At 43.9% G+C, this 23501-nt stretch overlaps 1 protein-coding gene across 3 annotated transcripts in view; it reads right to left on the minus strand.

Moving 5' to 3' along the window:
- LOC115103705 (myosin-10) overlaps window positions 1-23501 on the minus strand; it is a 95546-nt gene that overhangs the window by 6988 nt on the left and 65057 nt on the right. For all 3 annotated transcript variants that reach the window (XM_065006216.1, XM_065006215.1, XM_065006214.1), the window contains 22 exons: window positions 18468-18661; window positions 18107-18228; window positions 17897-17966; window positions 17551-17711; window positions 17071-17179; window positions 16780-16911; window positions 14673-14879; window positions 14294-14431; window positions 13804-13927; window positions 13138-13309; window positions 10135-10347; window positions 9734-9878; window positions 8532-8738; window positions 8291-8395; window positions 7788-7940; window positions 6370-6618; window positions 5916-6128; window positions 5294-5506; window positions 4858-5019; window positions 3185-3402; window positions 2572-2695; window positions 2036-2244 (listed from right to left, as the gene is read on the minus strand). In XM_065006216.1, coding sequence (XP_064862288.1) covers window positions 2036-2244; window positions 2572-2695; window positions 3185-3402; window positions 4858-5019; window positions 5294-5506; window positions 5916-6128; window positions 6370-6618; window positions 7788-7940; window positions 8291-8395; window positions 8532-8738; window positions 9734-9878; window positions 10135-10347; window positions 13138-13309; window positions 13804-13927; window positions 14294-14431; window positions 14673-14879; window positions 16780-16911; window positions 17071-17179; window positions 17551-17711; window positions 17897-17966; window positions 18107-18228; window positions 18468-18661 — 3640 coding nt within the window. The remainder of the gene's footprint in view (window positions 1-2035; window positions 2245-2571; window positions 2696-3184; window positions 3403-4857; window positions 5020-5293; window positions 5507-5915; window positions 6129-6369; window positions 6619-7787; window positions 7941-8290; window positions 8396-8531; window positions 8739-9733; window positions 9879-10134; window positions 10348-13137; window positions 13310-13803; window positions 13928-14293; window positions 14432-14672; window positions 14880-16779; window positions 16912-17070; window positions 17180-17550; window positions 17712-17896; window positions 17967-18106; window positions 18229-18467; window positions 18662-23501) is intronic.

Genomic DNA, 23501 nt, shown 5'->3' on the forward strand with positions numbered 1-23501 from the left:
GCTTAATGATGAGCTTTGAGGGTACTATGGTGTTGAACGCTGAGCATTCTCACATAAGCGTTCCTTTTGTCCAGGTGGGAATGGGCAGTGTGGAATGCAATAGAGATTGTATCATCTGTGGATCTATTGGGGCGGTATGCAAATTGGAGTGGGTCTAGGGTTTCTGGGATAATGGTGTTGATGTGAGCCATTACCAGCCTTTCAAAGCATGAGTGAGTGCTATGGGTCTGTAGTCATTTAGGCAGGTTTCCTTTGTGTTCTTAGACACAGGGACTATGGTGGTCTGCTTGAAACATGTTGGTATTACAGACTCAATCAGGGACATGTTGAAAATGTCAGTGAAGACACTTGCCAGTTGGTCAGCACATGCCCGGAGCACACGTCCTGGTAATCCGTCTGGCCCCGCAGCCTTGTGTATGTCAACCTGTTTAAAGGTCTTACTCACGTCGGCGTGATCACAGTCGTCCGGAACAGCTGATGCTCTCATGCATGCCTCAGTGTTGCTTGCCTCAAAGCGAGCATAGAAGTGATTTAGCTCATCTGGTAGGTCGTGTCACTGGGCAGCTCGCGGCTGTGCTTCCCTTTGTAGTCTGTAATAGTTTGCAAGCCCTGCCACATAAGACGAGCGTCGGAGCCGGTGTAGTATGATTCAATCTTAGCCCCGTATTTACGCTTTGCCTGTTTGATGGTTCGTCGCAGGACTTCTTGTAAGCTTTCGGGTTAGAGTCCCGCACCTTGAAAGCGGCAGCTCTACCCTTTAGCTCAGTGCGAATGTTGCCTGTAATCCATGGCTTCTGGTTGGGGTATGTACGTACAGTCACTGTGGGGACGATATCCTCGATGCACTTATTGATAAAGCCAGTGACTGATGAGGTGTACTCCTCAATGCCATCGGAAGAATCCCGGAACATGTTCCAGTCTGTGCTAGCAAAACAGTCCTGTAGTTTAGCATCTGCTTCATCTGACCACTTTTTTAGACTGAGTCACTGGTACTTCCTGCTATAATTTTTGCTTGTAAACAGGAATCAGGAGGATAGAGTTGTGGTCAGATTTACCAAATGGAGGGCTAGGGAGAGCTTTGTACGTGTCTCTGTGGAGTACAGGTGATCTTAAATTTTTTTCCCTCTGGTTGCACATTTAACATGTTGATAGAAATTTGGTAGAACTGATTTAAGTTTCACTGCATTAATGTCCCCGGCCACTAGGAGCGTCGCCTTTGGGTAAGTGGTTTTCTGTTTGCTTATTTCCTTATATAGCTGACTGAGTGCGGTCTTAGTGCCAGCATCTGTCTGTTGTGGTAAATAAACAGCCACCAAAAGTATAGCTGAAAACTCTCTAGGCAAGTAGTGTGTTTGAACGGTACTGTATGTTTTCAACTCCCTATTGTTAAAGGTCCAATGAAGTCATATATATCTCAATATCAGATAATTTCTGGGTAACAATGAAGTACCTTACTGTGATTATTTTCAATTAAAATGGCCAAAACAAAAACAAAATAGCTTCTTAGCAAAGAGCAATTTCTCAAGCAAGAATTTTGCTAGGACTGTCAGGGGCAAACTTGTTTTGTTGTTGTTATTGGCAGAAAAGTTTGGTACTCTTTCTTATTGGTCTATTAACTAATTTACCATATGGTGATGACACCAGGCAGGCAAAAACTCCATCCCACCAAAATGGGCTGAAACTTCAAGCTGTCTTTATACTAAAAGGGCATTATCATAATTTTCACAATTTCACAGTATTATTCCAACCTCCTAGTGTGGAAATATATATACACAACACAGGAAGATCACATTTTTGACTGCACTGGGCCTTTAAAGGTCCAGATTTGGAGTAGTTTGTAATCTGATTATAGATCTGTGGTTAGGTGAAACTCCTACCTCTAGCGGTCTATTGAGTATGGGTAAATCATTACAATGAGTATATGAGCTAGAGTCCACCTATTGAAGCCTACATTTAATTCTAGGTAACCTCCCATCTTTAAACTCTGACCCCCATTATGATGTCTATATAGTACAGTATATAGAAGGCTTCTTACTTGGCCTCCTGCTCCAGTTGCTCCTCCAGCTGCAGTATCTTGGCCTCCAGGGCGGTGATGGCAGCCTTGAACTTGGACTTGACTGCCCCCTCCAGCTCTCCCAGCTTGGCCTTCAGCTCCTTGTTCTGCCTCTCCATTCCTTGACGGGCGTTCTCACTCTTCTGGGCCGCACTGCGCTCCCCAGCCAGCTCAGTGTTCAGGATGTCCACCTTGGGAGAGAAATGGGAATAAAGGGAGAGAGGGTCATCACTCTTTGTCCATCTCTATATAAAACCGTTAGTTGTGGGTCCCAGGAAGTAGTCTGGTGTGCTACTTGTTAGTGCAGTTTATTATAGGCTACTCTCCAGACCATAGAGAGACTACATTCTATGGTCCAGGAATCGTCTCTGTGTATGAATGAATTTCAAAAGTACTTTCCTCTTGTCCGATCTCCTCCTCAAAACATCAAGAGACAATGGCGGTTTAAGGAGAGTTTTATCTGTTCTGTACCTTCATGAGCTGTGTACGTGTTTGACAATGTCAGAGTTGTACTGTACCTGCATGGTGGTCTTGCGGAAGCGGTCGTTGAGCAGCTCCATGTTGCTCTGTTCCTCCTCTAGTTCCTCCTCCAGCTGCGAGATGCGGGCCTCAAGCCTCCTCTTCTCATCTAGCAGGGCCGACCTGACACAAACAAATTCATGATTCGGTGATGTGGTTGGTACAGAACAGAGCATAGAAATCAGGGGGGGAAGGCTGCTGGTCCACTTAAAGCAACAGTATGTAACTTTTTGGGTGACCTGACCAAATTCAGATAGGAATGAGAGTTATAGATCTGTCATTCTCATTGAAAGCAAGTCTAAGAAGCGGTAGATCTGTTCTATGTGTGCAATTTCTATGCTTCCCGTTCTTATGTTTCGTTTTTACGTCTTTTACTTTCAGTTTTGTACACCAGCTTCAAATAGCTGAAAATACAAGATTTTGGGTTATTGAAAATATATTTCATAGCGGTTTAGATGGTACAATGATACATTGCTTGTTTTGTCACAGAAACTGAAATTAGGTGAACTGTTACAATGTTAGCAACCAGCGATTTCTGCATATTGCACCAATAAATCTGTAAAAATATCATGCTTGAATTTGATCATTAATCAGCAAAATGTAGCTACTCACTTTCCAGAGGCGCTATTTGAGATCTCGTCGGCCAGCTCGTCTCTCTCCTGCTCAGCGTGTCTACGGGCCCTCTCTGAAGCCGCCAGGTCCTCCTGCAGCTGTAGGATCTCAGCTTCCAGGCCCTTTAGTTTCTTCTCGTTCTCTTTAGACTGTGCAAAGATCTCATCACGGGATGCTCTGGCCTCCTCCAGCTCCCTCTGGTAGTCCTTCATCTGGGCCTGCAGGGGGCAGCAGCAAGGCAAAGCAAAGAGTAAGACTGGTCTGGGGCAACAGTGCAGGGTTAGGGGTCAACTCCATTTCAAATGAGATTTTCCTCAATACTCCTCTATGGCAGCATTTACACAGGTCTTTTGACCAATCAGATCAATCTGTTGCCCATAATTGGGCTGCCTGTGTAAATGCAGCCTATGAGAAAATGTTTGAAATTCAGTTTTTCTTCCCGAATTGAAATAGAACCGACCCCAACCCCGTAGCTATACTGAATATAATAGTGTAAGGCCAGCGGGGAAGCTACAAATGAGTTTAGAGCATCAGGGATGTCATCTAAATACAGACGTTGGTAGTCCTGGACATATTCTAATCTAGGATACATTAAAGCTGACTACACAGTGGACAGACAAGCACAGATACCATACCTGAAGAGGCTGCCAGTCCATTTTATTGATAAAAGGATACAGGTGTAAAAAATAATATTGCTGATTATCAAAGATCAGACAACCAGGAGTTCCTAATTAATCAGGCAAAAAAGATTGACTTTGTAGGGTTGCAAAATTCTGCTAACTTTTCCAAAATTCCCAGAATTCCTGGTTGGAAGATTCTTGGAATTTTGGAAAAGTTACCAGAATTTTGCAACAATATTTATAATCTACAGTTGAAATCGGAAGTTTACATACACTTAGGTTGGAGTCATTAAAACTAGTTTTTCAACCACTCCACAAATGTCTTGTTAACAAACTATAGTTTTGGCAAGTCGGTTAAGACATCTACTTTGTGAAATTTTACTCTGATTAAATGTCAGGAATTGTGAAAAACCGAGTTTAAATGTAGTTGGCTAAGGTGTATGTAAACTTCCGACTTCAACTGCATAATACTACATAATAGCTCAGCCCAACTTTTTTTTTAAATGGTTTTGTTTTTTTGGGTTGAATTTTACCCCTTTTTTCTCCCCAATTTCATGGTATCCAATTGTTGTAGTAGCTACTATCTTGTCTCATCGCTACAACTCCCGTACGGGCTCGGGAGAGACGAAGGTTGAAAGTCATGCGTCCTCCGATACACAACCCAACCAGCCGTACTGCTTCTTAACACAGCGCACATCCAACCCGGAAGCCAGCCACACCAATGTGTCGGCGGGTACACCGTGCACCTGGCAACCTTGGTTAGCGCTCACTGTGCCCGGCCTGCCACAGGAGTCGCTGGTGCGCAATGAGACAAGGACATTCCTACTGACCAAGCCCTCCCTAACCCGGACGACGCTAGGCCAATTGTGCGTCGCCCCACGGACCTCCTGGTCGCGGCCGGTTACGACAGAGCCTGGGCACGAACCCAGGGACTCTGATGGCACAGCTGGCGCTGCAGTACAGCACCCTTAACCACTGCGCCACCCGGGAGGCCCTTAGCTCAGTACAACTTGAGAAGGAACAAGCAAACAGAAATCCTGTATGAAGTCTAACCTGTAGTTTTCTGAGCTGTTTGATGGCTTCATCTCTGGCCTTGTTGGATGCTTCTATTTGCCCCTCCAGGTCCTTGAGGTCCATCTCCAGCTTCTTCTTAGCTGCCACGGCCAGGGCTCTCTGCTTCCTCTCATCCTCCAGCTCTGCCTCCATCTCACGAACCTTGGGTCAGACAACAAGATATTACAGAGGGTTGAAAACACCAAGTAAGTGATGAAACCTAGTGAAGTTTGGGTTCTAGCTTGCTCGGATGCAATAACAGTTAGGGTGAAGATGGATGGGAAGTACACAATGAGTCCATAAGTTAAAGTTTTTGACCATATAATAACATGGTGATTATTTTCTCCGAACTGTTGGCCTAGCTAAATCAGCTGAGTTTCTCTTAGAGGTCTGAATGTTACTCCCCAAAAAGAGTCCTCTCTGCTCGTCTCTGTACCTGTTTGACCAGCGTCCTCTTCTTCTCCTCGTTCTGTTCGTCTCTGGCCTGCAGGTCCCTGTCGAACTGGGCCTTCATGGCCTGCATGTTGACCTCCAGACGCAGTTTGCCGTCCTCTGTGGCCTGCAGCTCGTCCTCCAGCTCCTCCAGCTGGGTCCTCATCTCCTCCACCTGCTGCTCCAGGGTGCGCTTCGACTTCTCCAGCTCATGGACCTACACACAGGGGGACGTGGAGAGACTATTAGCAGCAACATCTCTTTTCTGGGTCTTCCTATGGGAGTCCATCCCATAGGATTAGTCAAACAAATTTTCACTCAAAGCAAAAATCTGAGGTGGGTGGAGAGCGTTATTTTAAAGTAATTTACAGAAGGCTTCTGTATGTAAGGTGTGTAAGGTCTCCAACAACATTTAGGAAACACTACCAGCTCCTGTAACACAGTCATTCTCACTCATTCTGTGTTGGGTGGATTGGTGGCCATATTGGAAGAAACATATGAAAACCTGTACATTTTGGTTCTATCAATCCTTATTGGATGAGCCTAGCCAAGGCAAGGCTTAGGACTGGGTTGTATAAGGTATTTGAGAACCTTCAGCTCCTGTACGGGGGGTTTAAACTACGTACACTCTTGCCCACGTCGTCCTTGGAGCTCATCAGGTCCTCCATCTCAGTCCTCAGCTGCTTGTTGAGCCTCTCAAACTCCTCCTTGGCCTCTAGGGCCTCGTCCAGAGCCCGGGCCATAGACAGAGCCTTGGTCTCCTTCTCCCTGGCCTCAGCCTCGGCCTTGTCACGCTCCTCAGCATAGCGGGCAGAGATGGTCTTCTCCTCAGCCAGGAGCTAATGTAGAGAGAGAAGATAGTGATGAAGAAGAATGGCAAGCAATGTCTTACTGGTAAGTTATGTTAACGAAGGCAATCATTGGAATCAAGAAATCACAAAAACTCAGCCATTTCTTCATTAATGGCTGGTCTACTTTTATTTTGCAGAGAGGAGAGAAGGAGATGAGCAAAGGTGAGAGGAGGGAGAAAAGGAAGCAAGATAGAGGAAAAGATAGAGATAAATGAAGATGATATGATACCTGGTCAAACTTCTTCTGCTTCTTCTCCAGGTTGGAGACAATGGTCCTCTGGTGGTCCAAGTCCACCATGAGGTCGTCCAGCTCCTGCTGCAGGCGGGTCTTGGTTTTCTCCATCTTGTCAAAGGCGGAGGCTTTCTCCTCCAGCCGCTGGCTGGTCAACTCCAGGTCCTTCTGTAGCTTCCTCTTCACCTCCTCCAGAGACTCCAGGATCCCCACGTCCTCATCCAGCTTCTTCCTAGACTCAAACAGCTAGGTAGAGAAGACAATGGTATTCATATTATATATTTTTTTCTGTGGTTCTTACATGAGGAAATAAGGGTCACAGCTTTGTGAGTGAGCATTTGATATACAGAAAATGACAGTGGTCTTTAAAAAAAACACACATTACTGATCTTAGTGTTGGGGAAGCTACTATGAAAATATATTTTACCAAGCTACCAATTACTTCACATTGAAAGAAGCTAAGCTACGTTAAAGCTACCCTTAAGACAAATATAGTTTCCTTAACTAAAGTGACTTAAAAAAAGTACAATATATATTTTAATTCCAGGTTGTAAGGCAACAAAATAGGAAAAATGCCAAAGGGGGTGAATACTTTTGCAAGGCACTGTAGTTCACTATGTGAAGGAACATTTTATGTTTGTGCTTTTCTAATAACCAATTTGACTGGGTTCATGCAAGTGACTGATTCATTGTGCCTGGGAGGAACCCTCACTATCAGTATCTGCAATTTGGCAGTACCCCCAGAACATTGTTTTGAGAACAGAAAGGGATATCTCAGTTTCAAGGTCTCAGCTTGGAGAGAAGAAGCCTCGTGAGGTATTGGTCTGTCACATGCATAAATGATGAATTCATGTCTGTGTAAGCAGTATATAAGAGATCTAACGGGACTGCCCCGACAGAGCTCACTTCAGACCGGTAATTTAGTTTGACTGTGACCTATCCAGCTTGCTGTTAATAAAGAATGATTAATTTAAGATTGAATTCAGGTGTCCCTGGTGGTAATTTCCATGACAACTACATCCAAACTACTTTTTGCAAGAATAGATCACTTTAGGGTCATATGCTAACAGAATGTGTTATTTAGCCTATTAAACAAAAATGATGTTCCAAGAGAGAATTAGGCAGGTCTGATGCTGAAAAATAAAAAAATGTATTGCCTAACTACTGACAACACTACCTAGATTTGAATTTAGTTCAACTACCACCAAGCTACTGCAAAATGTAGTTAAATTACTAGTATAACTACATGTAGTTTACTTCTCCCCAACACTGTATTCAACTTATACCCAATACCTATTTCGTGAGTAAGAAATCTAGCTACCACAACCTGTAGTAAATATCAACGGTGGGTGTTCACCGCTGAAAACCCTGTCCTATTGGCAGTGAAACATTAAGAATGCCAGTGGGGTACATACCTGAGCCTGCAGCGTGGCCAGTTGTTTCTCCAGGTTCCTGCGGGCCTCCTCGTCCTCCTCCTGCTGCTCCTGCAGGGTACTCTTGTCCTCCTCCAGCTGACGGATACGAGAGCTCAGGTTCAGCTTCTGACGAGTCTCCTCCTGGAGCAGCTCCTACACACACACACACACACACACACACACACACACACACACACACACACACACACACACACACACACACACACACACACACACACACACACACACACACACACACACACACACACACAAGATGCAAAGACCCAAAAGTAGTTAACCACCACTTACAATAAGACTTGTTGGATGAAGACAGTGATATGAAGTTGTTTTTACAGTAGATTAGCATTATCTACAAGTGTCTCCAATAATGACGCGTCACCAAAGGATAATTGCTTCCAAAGCATATTACAATACCTCCAACTTCGATTTCAACGATTAAGAGCATGTAATGGCTTGGTGACGTATAAGGAGTCTCTGCTCACCTGTGTGTCCTGTAACGCACTCTCCAGGCCGGCTGAATCCTTGGCCAGCTTGATTCCCTTCTTCTCAGCGTCCTCCAGCAGGGCGGAGACAGTGTCCAGCTCAGTCTACAGACAAAGGTCAATAAATATCTCTTCATAGTCACATGGAGACATATTCACTCCCATTTTGAGAAACCAATGGACTTCAACACATAGTGATGACGACAGACAGACAGCGTGGTCCGATGACTTGCCCTCTAACCTGCAGTTTGTGTGTGCGGTCGGCCAGTTCTAATTTAGCCCTCTCTCCCTCGGTGGCTCTGGCCATGAACTCCTGCAGCTGAGCCTCCATCTTCTTCCTCTTGTGTTCTGACTCTGTCTTGGCCTGCTGAAGCCCCTTCACCTCGCTCACCAGCTCCTTGTTGTCACTCTCCAGGGTACACTTGTTCTTCTCCAGGTTGGACTTGAACTGCAGCAGAAAGAGGGGGGAGAGGGGTTGTGGTATACATTGGGAAGATGAGAAAATTTTAGGCCTGTCCTCTTGGCTTGCTTGGCTTGCTTAGCAAAGAAGTGATAGTGTAGTGCTACTACTGTATGAGATGACGTTATGTAGACAGGTCTATTTTCTCAGGTGGCGACCAATGATTTATATATACATTAGATGACTGATTGAATCCTGATTGAAGCCACCGTGCCTCCATCTTGGGAGTGTAAAAAATATATTTTAGAAGCTATAGAAATGCATTTATTAATGTCTACATTCGTTTTTTGCCATGTGTATTCTATTAGAAACACCTTAATGCATACAATTACATTATATTAAAAGATAAACATACGTTTTTTAATTAAAATAAAATATAAAAACAGTTAACTTTTTAGAGAGTACTAATGTTACTGTCCCCATGACAACACATACTTAAATACATGTCAATTTGTCCTTGTCCCATTTCATGTAAATACTGTAGAATTCCACTCATTCCTATGGAGGACTGCTCTTACTGGGGAGTCCCAATATGTGGCTTGAAAGCCTCTTAATGGCCAATACATAGCATCAGCAATCTAGGGTTTATATACATCGTTGGAGGAGATCCACTCTCTTGACCTGCTAAACATGTGTGTTGCTACTACTGTCTAACGACGTTATGGTTGGCAGGTGCCATGTCTGATGGTGGACCTAGCCTCTAGGCCTGCTAAACATGCTAAACATGTAATGAGACATGTTACTAGATTATTTTTTTACCTTTATTTAACTAGGCAAGTCAGTTAAGAACAAATTCTTATTTTCAATGATGGACTAGGAACAGTGGAGGAGCTCCTCCAACTGCCTGTTCAGGGGCAGAACGACAGATTTGTACCTTGTCAGCTCAGGGATTTGAACTTGCAACCTTCCAGTTACTAGTCCAACGCTCTAACCACTAGGCTACCCTGCCGTCCCACTTGACAGGTGTATGATTATAGACCCACCCTCTTGGCCTGCTCCAAATTCTCAGACAGCTCCTCCAGGGCGGTGGAGTGTCTCTGTCTCATCTCCTGGACCTGAGACTCGTGGTTCTTGGTCTCCTCGTCGATGGCCTTCTTCAGCTCAGCCACCTCCTGCTCTCGCTTGGTCCTGAGAGGAGAGAAAGGAGAGGAGAGAGGCATTAGAAAGACACCTCACTGAGGTGCTGTGTCTCTCCATAGCCCTCATGCAGTTACACACGCAGATACTTTGCCAAACTATGACAGTGCCACTTTTTCAGTGCGACCCTACACCGGTTCTTTATCCATTTCTAAAAGCACCGAAAATAAACATATTGGGACTACAGTAAACATAAGCGTATCAGCGCAGCAGAGAGCAGTGCATCTGACAAGCAGTCTCCCAGTACCTGAGCTCCTGCTGGGCAGCGGTGGTATCCAGAGTGTCCTCCAGCTCAGTCTTCAGAGCCTCCAGCTCCTCACTGAGGTCCCTCTTGACTTTCTCCGCCTTGTTCCTGGACACCTTCTCTGACTCCAGGTCCTCCTGCAGCTCTGACAGCTGGGCCTGCAGCTCCCGCACAGCTTTCAGAGCGTTGTTCTTCTGGGCCGCCTCGTCATCACCCCTGGTACACACGCACACACAACAAACCAATCAATTCCAAAATCAATTCCAAACAGCAACATAGAAATCGTTAGATTAGCTGGCTAATGCCAGGATACATTCCATTTAAATGAAGAGTTGAGAAATCATGTTAACTGTGGGGCGTTCATGTGAGCAGTGCTTTTATAGTACCAGAGATGTCCAAATGTTAGGATCATTTTGGGTAAAACCATGGTACACAAAACTGGTACATGAAATCACTGCACATTCTCTAAATCCCTCAAAATTGCTGATCATTTCAAAATCATACAGGCCCTAGCAAGTGAGACTGCAGCGTGGTGACAAAATCCCAGTGAACACAGGGTGGCAGTGTGATCGACCTTACAGCGAGTGAGCTCATGAGGACCCGTGTGTGTTAGTCAGCCTGCCGTGTGTGTGTGTGTGTTTGTCCGAGCAGTGAGTTTCTTGACCGTGTCTGTCTGTGCCTTTCTCTGTCAGTAGAAATGCCATTGCGAGCGAGGCCATAGTGAGATTGAATATGTGTTGTTGCTGGCAGTCAGGCTAGATTAAACTATTATTATTATTATGGATTCTGACACATACTCACTCTAACATATCCAACCCTGGATTGTTAATTAGACTCATTCTGTCATTTCTTGTTTTGATTATTCATTATTTGTGTATGTGTATTGTATTTGAGAGACATTCTACTGTACTGTTGGAGCTAGTAACAAAAGCATTTCACTGCACCTGCTATAACACCTGCAAATCTGTGTACGCGACCAATACACTTTGATTTGACTCCTGAGCCCTGCCTGCATTCCTTAGACAGGACCAAATAATGACTCCATGTCCAATTAGGTATTACACTGATGAATCCATGGATAGCAATATAGCTACTAATGAGTCATTATAGTCAAATAGCAACTGTCCAGACTATGGTAATTCAATAGCCCTACAATTATAAACAGTCATAAAATTCCAACTGAAATACTGTAGCCTAAGTAACGGTTTAATCAACTAACCTATGACCATGTGATGATTTCAGAAGGTCATTTAGGGGATACTGTTTTCACTACAGTCTACACCTGAATTCACTACAGTCTACACCTGAATTCACTAATCACCACCTGAATTCGCTAGTCACCACCTGAATTCGCTACAGTCACCACCTGATTTCGCCACATCTAAATGATTGGACTTCCCCTTCATGCCAATGACCTCTGTTGTAGCCAGAGGAGGAGCTCATTAGTATGTGGTCTCAGTTTCCCTAATCAAAAGGGACTTAATTGAACGTGACACCAAATGCGTTGCTCATGAATATTTTCCACTAAATTAGGTCTGAATTGGCTTTGGATTACAAAGATTGTTAAATGAACAATCAAGCTAAATTGAGGTAATGCTTGGATGCAAGTTGACACTCATTCTCCTTCTTCCAAGAGACAGGTCTTTTTCGAGCCATATCTGGTAATGTTTTCCTTGAGTCCAGCAGCCCTATTCAGAAGCTATTAAAAATAAGCGTCTGTGAAGCGCAAACAGATTCCGTGACCAATTCCCTCTGAGGTGTGAGACGATCCGTCATGGCTGCCATGCCCAAGCTGAGATTCCTTTTCCTTTCCGTTGGAAAATGCAGTGAGAGACTTGGATGGAGCACATCATCAATCTCTATCAATCTGCCTCAGAGTGTGCGTGTGTATTAAATGACTCTAGTGAGGGTGATAGCCAGCATACCAGCACGCACTGCACTAAGGAAGGCATTAGTTTAGTTTAGAGTGAACCGATGCTACTGAACAACTAAGCAGCTGGACTGTGTGGCTGCTTTTAAATATTTAGGTCAAAGCCAACATGAGGGTATGTGCCCATATGAAAAAATACTATAGTATACTATGGTTAAATAATATTGTATTCACTGTAGTGTTTTTGCAGACTTTACTGTAGTATTTACAATCTACTGCACTGTTGGAACTAGTAACATAAGCATTTTGCTGCACCTACTATAACACCTGCAAATCTGTGTATATACCATAGTCATTACTGTAGTTTTTTTTGTGGACTGTAGTACTTATGTGAACATGACTGTAGTGTTTTTGTGGTCTGTAGTATACTGTAGTATTTACTATAGTATTCTATAGTATACTATAACATTCTATAGTAGGTACTAAACATGATTGAGGTATACTACAGTGTGTAATATAGTGTGTAACTGTAGTACTTTTGTGAACATGACTGTAGTGTTTTTGTGGTTTGTAGTATACTGTAGTATTTACTATAGTATTCTACAGTATACTACACAATTCTATACTAAGTTCTACACACAATCGAGGGATTCTACAGTGTGTAATATAGTATTCTATAATATACTACACAATTCTATAGTAAGTACTGTAGTACTCTATAGTAAACTGTGGTATTTTTAATGTATGTGTGTGTGTGTGTGTGTGTGCCCGCTGGGTCTCAACTGCTTGGGCCCTGTAGAGTGGACTGTTGCTATGGGGACAGGCGATGGAAGTGGGAGTATATGTGTGGGTGCACATCTAGCCGGTATGGTTTACTGGACCACAGTGGTGGCCGGGCAGGTTGGGCCGGTTGCCATAGGAACAGGCAACATGCACGGTACAGGCTTGCATGGTGGGCAAAGCTTATCTAGTCATCATCAATTCCCCTTATTGATCCAGGTAGCGTTCACATGGTACATCCGCCATTTCATTTGATTTCACCGTTTCAAAACATTTTCTCTTGTATGATGCAAACTGAACACAACCCATGAACGTTCCTGAGAATCCATTTTGGGGCTGGAGGGGGAGTATCTCACCTGGACAGAGCGGCCTGTAGCTCCTCCTCCTTCTTGGCCAGCTGGATCTTGAGCTCCTCTATCTGGGCCTGCAGCTCAGCTATCTGGTCCTGGAGGTCCGTGGTCTCAGCGTCTAGCTTCCTCTTGGCCTTCTCCAGCTCCTGGCGAGTCTTCTCCTCCTTCTTCAGGCGCTCTGTTGACACATACACACACACACACACACACACACACACACACACACACACACACACACACACACGTAAGCAGACAGACACACACAAGGTGGAGGGGGCAGTGGGGTCAACCAAACGATGAAAATAGATGTTGGCCCAGCACTCAAAAGTATCCACTCCAACATTCCACTTAAGCAGTAGTAACCAGATTCTTCCGCTTGGTAAACCATTAAGTCATTGTGGTCCGAACTGAAATGGAATTCCTATGCATACGCAGAATCACACTACCAGAGAAGTCTTAATCTTATCCAGTCTGTAGTCTTATTTTAATGTTATTATATGCAGTTGAACGTCTGCCATTCCACAACTAGTCTTTCCTGGATTCCTTGCATCATCAAAAGGTTTTGGAGAAGAAAGCCTGACAGGAAGGACCTTGGACCTTCTCCTCCAATGAGAGAAAGAGAGCAAGGAATCGAGGAGACCAATCGAGGAAGAGCCACAGTGAAGCCTTTACCTTCCAGGTCGACCATCATCACCTCCTGCTTGTTCTTGACCTTGCCCAGGTTCTTGGCCTTCTCCTCCTCCTCCGTCAGCTGGGAGGTCATCTCGGCCACACGGTCGTCCAGCAACTTCTTCTCCTGTTGGGTGGAGAGAGGAGAGATGTTTTCTACAACAGGGATCTGCAATGTGTGGCTTCAGAGCCGCATGTGGTTCTTTAGCGTCCCCTTCATGACATCTTCTAATAAATAATTTGTATCAGATTAAGATAATTTTAAACATCTCTACTATCCCCTGTACCCTTCAGGGCTCTATACAAGTCTAATCCCTCATTTATGTTTTCCGCTTCAATCAAACGCACAGGGTTCCACATTCAGCGTTGGTGCGGACAGAAGGGGACATTCTATAATGCCTATTCTGGTTTTATTCGAGAGGACCTAGCAGATGGTTGGATGATGTGGAAGCAGAATGTATAAATTAGTCTTAAGTGTGCCCTCTTCTCTGACCTTGAGGAACTTGGAGTTCTGGTCCTCCAGCAGTAGAATGTCCTCCTCCATCTTCTTGATCTTGGCCTCGGCTGTCACCTTCTCCAGCTGAAGCTTCTGCCTGGCTGCCTCCTCTTCATCTAACTGCTCCTCTAGATCCTATGGATAGACAATGGACATACGTTCAAACAACAGAGACACCCAGTATCTTCAGCGCAAGGATATGTATTGCAATGCTGAAGTTACCAATAGTTTTAGTCAGAATGAATTCCATCTAAACCAACATTAACTCATCAACTGTGTGTGTGTGTGTGTGTGTGTGTGTAATGTGTGTGTGTGTGTGTGCGTGTGTGTGTCCATGCTGCATCCATATGTGCATATATGGGTCTCTCTCTCTGACCTGGATGTGGGACTGCATCTTCTTCTTCTCGTTCTGCATGCTCTGGTTCCTCTCCTCTTCCTCCTCCACTCTGGACTCCAGGTCGTGGAGGATCTCCTCCAGCTCCTGCTTCTTAGCGGCCAGGCGGGCCCTCATCTCCTCCGCCTCGGCAAACAGCTCCGTCTCCGCCTGCAACTGCTCTGCAAGGATATTTTTCTCCTCTAGGAGCTGTGGGGGACACAGAAGATAGAGAGCAAAGTTTACCTACGCTTCTTTTCTAGATGTTATTCGATTAGAATGTCGAAAGGTCAAATCTCCTCAAGTCTACAAAAAAGGTGCTCTCTAGAACCAAAAAGGGTTCTTTGGCTGTTCCCATAGGAGAACCCTTTGAAGAACCCCTTTTGGTTCGAGGTAGAACGCTTTTGGATTCCATGTAGAACCCTTTCCACTAGAGGTCGACTGATTTTTCAACGCCGATTATTGGAGGACCAAAACCGCCGATACCAATTAACCGGACGATTTTTATATATATATTTGGAATAATGACAATTACAACAATACTGACTGAACACTTTTATTTTAATTTAATATAATACATAAATACAAATATTTATTTAGTCTCAAATAAATAATGAAACATGTTCAATTTGGTTAAATAGTGCAAAAACAGTGTTGGAGAAGAAAGTAAAAGTGCAATATGTGCCATGTAAAAAAAGCTAATGTTGAAGTTCCTTGCTCAGAACATGAGAACATATGGTTACACACACACACACACACACACACACACACACACACACACACACACACAGTTGATGAGTTAATGTTGGTTTAGATGGAATTCATTCTGGTTCCTTTTAACATGAGTCTTCAATATTCCCAGTTAAGAAGTTTTAGGTTTTAGTTATTATTATAGGAATTATTTTTCTCTATACCATTTGTATTTCATATACCTTATAGGCACTATAGTATTGCCAGCCTAATCTTGGGAGTTGATAGGCTTGAAGTCATAAACAGCGCTGTGCTTCAAGCATTTAAAAAAAAAAAAAGAATTTAAGAGAGCTGCTGGCAAACGCAGGAATGTGCTGTTTGAATGAATGCTTACGAGCCTGCTGCTGCCTACCACCGCTCAGTCAGACTGCTCTATCAAATATCAAATCATAGACTTAATTATAATATAATAAACACACAGAAATACGAGCCTTAGGTCATTAATATGGTCAAATCAGGAAACTATCATTTCGAAAACAAAATGTTTATTCTTTCAGTGAAATACGGAACCGTTTGGTATTTTATCTAACGGGTGGCATCCTTAAGTCTAAATACTCCTGTTACATTGCACAACCTTCAATGTTATGTCATAATAATGTAAAATTCTGGCAAACGAATTACAGTCTTTGTTAGGAAGAAATGGTCTTCACACAGTTCGCAACGAGCCAGGCGGCCCAAACTGCTGCATATACTCTGACTCTGCTTGCACAGAACGCAAGAGAAGTGACATAATTTCCCTAGTTAATAATGCCTGCTAACATTAATTTATTTTAACTAAATAACTGCAGGTTTAAAAATATATACTTGTGTATTGATTTTAAGAAAGGCATTGATGTTTATGGTTAGGTACATTGGAGTAATGACAGTGCTTTTTTGATTGATTGTTTTTTATAAAATAAGTTTAATGCTAGCTAGCAACTTACCTTGGCTCCTTGCTGCACTAGCGTAACAGGTAGTCAGCCTGCCACGCAGTCTCCTCGTGGAGTGCAATGTAATCGGCGTCCAAAAATGCCGATTACCGATTGTTATGAAACCTTGAAGTCATGCCGATTAATCGGTCGACCTCTCCTTTCCACAGAGGGTTCTACATGGAACCCAAAATAGTTATACTTGGAACCAAAAATGGTTCTCCTATGGGGACAACAGCAGAACCCTTTTACGAGTGTACTACTCAACTTTCAAACCCAGTGGCCAAACTAGTACTACACAGCATGAACTATGGAAGCCAACTACATTAACAATGGCTGGAGTAAGTTCACATGTTGTTTTATCTTCGGCAGTGCATACTTCAGAAGAATAGCTAAATTGAGATGTAGAACCATGGTAAGGGGATCAGGTAGAGCTCCAGGTAGTAACTCACCTGTTGGTGTTTCCTCTCCATCTCCACCAGCTCTCCCTCCACCTTGCTCTGTCTCTCCTTCACCTTGACCAGCTCCTCGTCTTTGGCCTGCATCTCCTCCTCCTGCCGGGTCACCTGGAGCAGAGGTTTCACCTGGAAGGGAAAAAGGAGGAGGGTCCCATCAAGGTCAGGGGAGGGAGGAATGGAAGAAGGGAATAGGATAAGGTGTAGAGAAATGGTCATATGCATCCTGTTAACAGAGGGTGTAGATGTGGTCTCACGGCACGCTCCATCAGTAAAACCCCCACTCACCTTGGTGAAGAGTCTCCACCACTGCCAGTGGCGCAGCTTGAGGTAGGCAGCACAGTTCCTCTGGAGGACCTTCAGAGCACTCAGCTGCTGCTGCTTCTTAGCAAACGCCCTGAGGAGAGACATAATTAAGAGACTGATATCACATACAGCTTTACTTTAGCTACTTAACTTGGCCACAGCTGTCTCCCAAAACATAACACATACAGTATCATTTTGACATTATACAGTTTTAGCAACTTCATAACTTATCTGTACTTATGCCCCATTTTTGTGAGTTGCATTGAAATCAAAGGGCATGAACATGCCTCAGTAATGAGGTGGACATTTAAACCTACTTGACTGAGTGATAGGGGACAGACAGTGGGGCTGCTGAGTCATGGTACTTACTATGTAAAGTGATTTGAAGTCTGGAAGTCTGGAAGGTCTGGCTATATAAATATGAATTAAGTTATGAATCAATAATTAATCCTAATGACTCACTTGCGTGCCAGGTAGCCGCGGCAGACAGACTGGAAGTAGATGATGATGTCAGTGATCTTCAGGTCTCTCTCCTCCTCCAGGTGGGCCAGGACTCCGGTCCTGAAGAAGATCTTACTCTGGCCGATACGGAACAGGTTGGGGTCCAGTTCCAAGGCTCGGATCTGTTACAATACACAGGAGAATACGAGTAAATGAGGGAAGTCAGCATGCAAATCAGATATTTTTTGTTTGTTATTTCTATCATTTTAAACAGGCTGGTGCATTGACACAACTCATATTTTCATGAGTTTCAACACTTTTGCTCATTGTGTTAGTTAATTAATAGATAACATTGGAAGCCCTTTACCATCCTCTCACAGGCCTGTTTCCCGTCCATGAAGCCCTTGGGTATGGCATTAGGGGTCAGGATCTCGTACCTCGGATAAATAGAGAGGTTTTAGGAGTTAACACACGGGCATATACCCAGAGATCACTGTAAGTGAGGGCAGTCTAGTCTGCTCACAGTGAAGATAAAGAACACAAGCACAATAGTTATGTGTTCTGTTTCCGTGGTTACCTCTGTCTGAACTCCTGGAAGACGATGCGGTTGGGGAAGCCCTGTCTGCAGATACGGATTCCCTCCAGAACTCCATTACACCTCAGCTGGTCCAGAACCAGATGGGGCTCCAGCTTACCAGCCTGACAGTGATGAAGTGAAGTGTTGTAAATAAATAATACAAAAACTGGTACAGGTGTACAAGCAAAGACTATTACCTATTAACCTTGTGTCTAAAGAAGGTCTAGCAATATATACTCAGAGAAAACCCTGAAGTTAAGAGATCAATTCAAGTCTCGCCCCTTCTGTGGGCTTTAGTATAGAACAGGTGGCCTGGTATAGTTAGACTGACATGTAAAGTATGTCAGGATATACTACTCACTTTCTTCTCGTGGTTGGGGATAATACAGCGGACGAAGTTGGGGTTGGTGTTCCTCAAGGTGGCCATGAGCTTGGTGAGGGACTCCTTGTAGAGCTGGCCCACCGTGCGGAACATGCCCTTCTTGGTCTTGTAGGTGGCTCCGAACGTCGTCTCCGCCATGCCCGCCACCTGGTCCAAGCCCACGATGCGGTCCACTGGCGAGGAGAGAGAGAGGGAAGGAAAGGGGTTAGAAGAGGGGGGGGTCGGACTTGGAGACAGACAGACACAGACAGACAGACAGGCAGGCAGGCAGACAGAGGAAGCTGGGAGTAGCAGCAGCCAGCAGCAATGTGTGTCAGCTGAAGGTGTAGACAGATGAGGACCTCTAGGTATGACTGGCAGCCTCTGTGGATTTGTGGGTACGGAACAAGGACAGGGCTAGAGGATCACCTAAAACTGTAGCCCCGGACAAGCACAACTGATTCAACACGCCAAGTAATCATCAAGCCATCGATGAGTTGAATCAGGCGTTTTTATCCGGGGCTACAACAACGATGTGTGCTGTTGGGGGTACTGGAGGACTGGAGTTAGGAACCACTGCTATACAGTATACATGCTTGGTTCCAGGGTCTGTATTCATAAACGTTCTTCAGGCTAGGTACAGCTGATGAAGGGTGGGATGGTTGCTAGCGGTAAAAACAGGTCTTCTTCAGCACTATGTTCCCACACTACTCCTTTCAGCAGTCATTTAAAGTGACAACCTTTTAGGATAACTACAAATTAAAGGTCTATTCTTTGGTATGAAACTAAAGGCATTTCACAGCCTGGGACCTTTTCTACACCTTGTCTTTTTTTCATCATATTAGCATAATCTGACAGTCAGTCACACAGGGCCATTTCATATCCGTAACTTCAGATTCACAACATGCCTCATTTCATTTTGGTGTGTCATTATTTCTGGGCTGGCGTGTTGACAAGTGTCATATTTCCAATACGTGGCATAAAATAGTTTTGATACAAGGCATGCTGATGAATTAACAATTGTTTATCCAAGTGTCCATACAGGTAATTCATCAAAATCAAACCCCCAACTGTGTTATTAGGCTTCTAGGGTTTTCAGGCAAACAGAACTCCAGGAATGTCCTACAAAGTTCCAGACTTTCAGTTTTTAGTCTGTAGATATTGTACCACTGTCACACCTGCTGTGTATCAACGTCTATAGTACTGTAGAATCGGGCCAAGAGAAATGCCAAATACTACATGTGGTTCCAATTCTCTGCTACTTTGAAAAAATAAAAGGGGGAAATGAATGCCATTAATCTTTCGTCAGTCAAGCCTCAATTCTTTAATTCCCTTTACGCTTAAATATATGCCTTGGAAAGGGAATAAAACCCAGAAAGGAGAATAGGCTTTGGTTCGGAATACTGAATAACCAGTGCTCTTAACCTTTCCACCATACTGTAAGGAAGCGGTCAAAATGTACACTATTGTTACCCTGAGGAAAATGGGGGAGGGGCATGCTTTTTCAATTTCAGTCAGGGGGAGGGTTTACTATTTTTTTATTTAGTCCAGGGGAGGGTCATGTAATTTGGAATTGATTCAATGTCATACACTCATAGAAAAAAGGTTGCTATCTAACCCATTGAAGAACACTTTTTGGTTCCAGGCAGAACCCTTTTGAGTTCAATGTAGAACCCTTTACACAGAGGGTTCTACAAGGAACCCAAAAGAGTTCTACCTGGAACCAAAAAGGGTTCTACCTGGAACCAAAAATGTTTATTCTATGGGGACAGTCAAAGAACACTTTTTTCTAAGTGTATTGCTCAGTGTTCGATAATGAGTTGCTTATTATATCTGGATGTGTGCCTGATGATGCCCCTCATCCCTGATTCTCTGCTGGGCGTGCAATATCAAGTGCCACTACTGTAGTCTCAATAAAATGATCCATAGACTATAGGCCTAGGCTACATGAAGAGCACACTTGGAAAAGCACAGGGCAACATCATATTTCGAAGAAAATGTACTTCCTTCCTAAGTTTTTGTGCTGCTGGGATGGTGTACAAATAAGCTACACTCTCAATCAATCAATCAATCAAATTGATTTATAAAGCCCTTTTTACGTCAGCAGATGTCACAAAGTGCTTATACAGAAACCCAGCCTAAAACCCCAAACAGCAAGCAATGCAGATGTAGAAGTACGATAGCTAGGAAAAACTCCCTAGAAAGGCAGGGACCGAGGAAGAAACCTAGAAAGGAACGAGGGGTGGCCAGTCCTCTTCTGGCTATGCTGTGTGGAGATTATAAAAGTACATGGCCATTAAGGCCAGATTGTTCTTCAAAATGTTAAAATGTTCATTGATGACCAGCAGGGTCATATAATAATAGTGGTTATAGAGGGTGCAACAGGTCAGCACCTCAGGTGTAAATGCTTTTCATAGCATGACAGCAGGTGCGGTAGAGTGAGAGAGAGCGAGGGAGAGTTGAATTACACACTGCAATTGATAGGCTGTCCCAATCATGAGCCCTGCTCTTGTTGGTGTAGGCCTATAGTATTTTGTGCAGCCTAACCAATGGTTGTGCTGTGTAAGGTGGCACTTCAGGAAGCAAGTCAAAAGCTTCGTCCCCAAAATGCTATATTTGTGTGTGCGCTGACCAGCCCTACTGATGTCCTGTTCAGTTTGAGAGGAAGAGCGTGAAGATGAGAATGAGGACCGGAGGTAAGCTTGCTACTGCTATAATTGATTTTAATAAAAAACAATGTTTCGTTGCCCATAATTAAGCTATTTATCAGAGTTACTAACCTCACAATAAGCCTTTGTCAAGTAATTTACATAGCTTACATTACAAAGAAGTGTCAGCTGTGGAGATTGACAGTGCATGGGTGCTGAAATGCTAATTCAAGAAGGCCTAATTAATTTAAACAATCTTCATTTTAATTTGACTTTAGGCTACTAACAACAAGAGGGCTTTGTGTTGGAGCCTTTTTCTTCCTATTCAAGATATAAGAAGTAGGCCTACCTGTTTGACAGATGAAATTATAGTCTACTATCCACAGACTGTCAGCCAAGTCCTTCAGTCACCATGCACTCCTTAAATATCTGTGTCAGTGAAGAGCTTAGTGTATTAAGTTAAAACCAGGGCTCGAATTGATGTGGCTTTTGTTAAAGAAAATGGCTAAAAGCATACGCCTACCCCTTGCTAGCTTAATATTTTCTTTAAAAATAAATAAAACACACAAAAAAAACAGATTATATAAAGTGATCTATAACGCAATGTTTGTGCTAGAAACAAGTTGTAAAACGCGGGGGAAAGCCGTGAGTACGATGCATATGGGATATCTTTGGTTTGTCTCTATGACATTCAGAGGCTATGCTACAACCACCTATAGGAGATTAAAAGAATGGACTTCGCTTGGGAAGTAATGTGTGATTCTGTCACTATTGTTGGATTCTAGCTTGAAATATACTTAGTCATGTTACCAGACTAGAACTTCTTGATTACTGTATATGTACAAAAAATGTATATGTTGGGGTCAATGGAGGGTGGACAGGAACTAAGTTTATGAGAAGTTACTGACTGAGACAAGAGTGCAGAAAGTGTACATTCTGTCAAACATGTTATTGTTACATCTCATGGCTCCTAAGGAGGGAGGCAAAGGGCAACAGTCTGGTTTCAGTCACTGATAAGGTAGGATAGTCGTGGGTTAGGGAGGAGCGAGGAATTCGGCCCGAGATCAGGTCAGATGAAGTGAGAAGGAACAGTCCAATCCCACACACATACACTGCCATGCCCACGAAGATTCCAGCATCAGGCAGGGCCATGAGTACACCAGTGAGAGGAGCCAATTCAGTTCCTGACTAGCAACAGAGGTGTAGTGGCTGTCAATATGTGCAAGGAGTTGACTCTGCCTCGTAGGAGGGTATAAATATATGTGTTTGTGTAAACATGTCTTTGTCTTTGCAGCTGTATGACCCAGTGGGTGAATAAACTTGGTTTGAGCTTCTGCTTGTTCAGAACCTAACGGTTGGCGTTGTCGGCAGGATTCACCACGATTTACAGTCGAACTAAAGAGTCCGAATCAGTGAAACAGGAGCCGGCACCAAAAACAAGGTAGGTAGACACAGTTCCTACACCTGTTACAACTCATTCTGACATCTTGGGAAGATGAGAGTCGTAGGCTGAACGATTTATAGGACACGGACATAGAAAGCCTACATTTATTCAATAGTCCCATCGTGTTACGACCAGTCGTAAAATATCGGGGGAGGGTAGGTTCCGTATGTATAGGTCCCAAGTGGTGGTGTTCCTCTGCAAGATCCATAGAAATATAGGGTTACGGGTAGGTTCCGTACGAATAGGTCCCGAGTGGAGCTAGTTCCCTGCAAGTTCTGTGGGTGACACTACAGTGTAGGGTAGGTTCCATGTAGGATACGTCTCTAGTGGGGGGTGTTCCCCTGCAAGATCCGTAAGTGGGACGAAAGTCCCAGCCGCAGTGGCCGTGAGACCGTAGAGTGTGTGTGTATGGATAACGTGTCATGCTTTCCTAACAATGTTAAATAAACATGCCCCATTCAAGAAAATTAGAACCAGGAACAGATATAGCCCTTGGTTCTCCCCAGACCTGACTGCCCTTAACCAACACAAAAACATCCTATGGCGTTCTGCATTAGTATCGAACAGCCCCCGTGATATGCAGCTGTTCAGGGAAGCTAGAAACCGTTATACACAGGCAGTTAGAAAAGCCAAGGCTAGCTTTTCAAGCAGAAATTTGCTTCCTGCAACACTAACTCTAAAAAGTTCTGGGACACTGTAAAGTCCATGGAGAATAAGAACACCTCCTCCCAGCTGCCCACTGCACTGAAGATAGGAAACACTGTCACCACTGATAAATCCACCATAATTGAGAATTTCAATAAGCATTTTTCTACGGCTGGCCATGCTTTCCACCTGGCAACTCCTACCCCGGTCAACAGCACTGCACCCCCAACAGCAACTCGCCCAAGCCTTCCCCATTTCTCCTTCTCCCAAATCCATTCAGCTGAAGTTCTGAAAGAG

The sequence above is a fragment of the Oncorhynchus nerka genome, linkage group LG21 (assembly GCF_034236695.1).
Source record: "Oncorhynchus nerka isolate Pitt River linkage group LG21, Oner_Uvic_2.0, whole genome shotgun sequence".
Classification (NCBI taxonomy): Eukaryota; Metazoa; Chordata; class Actinopteri; order Salmoniformes; family Salmonidae; genus Oncorhynchus; species Oncorhynchus nerka.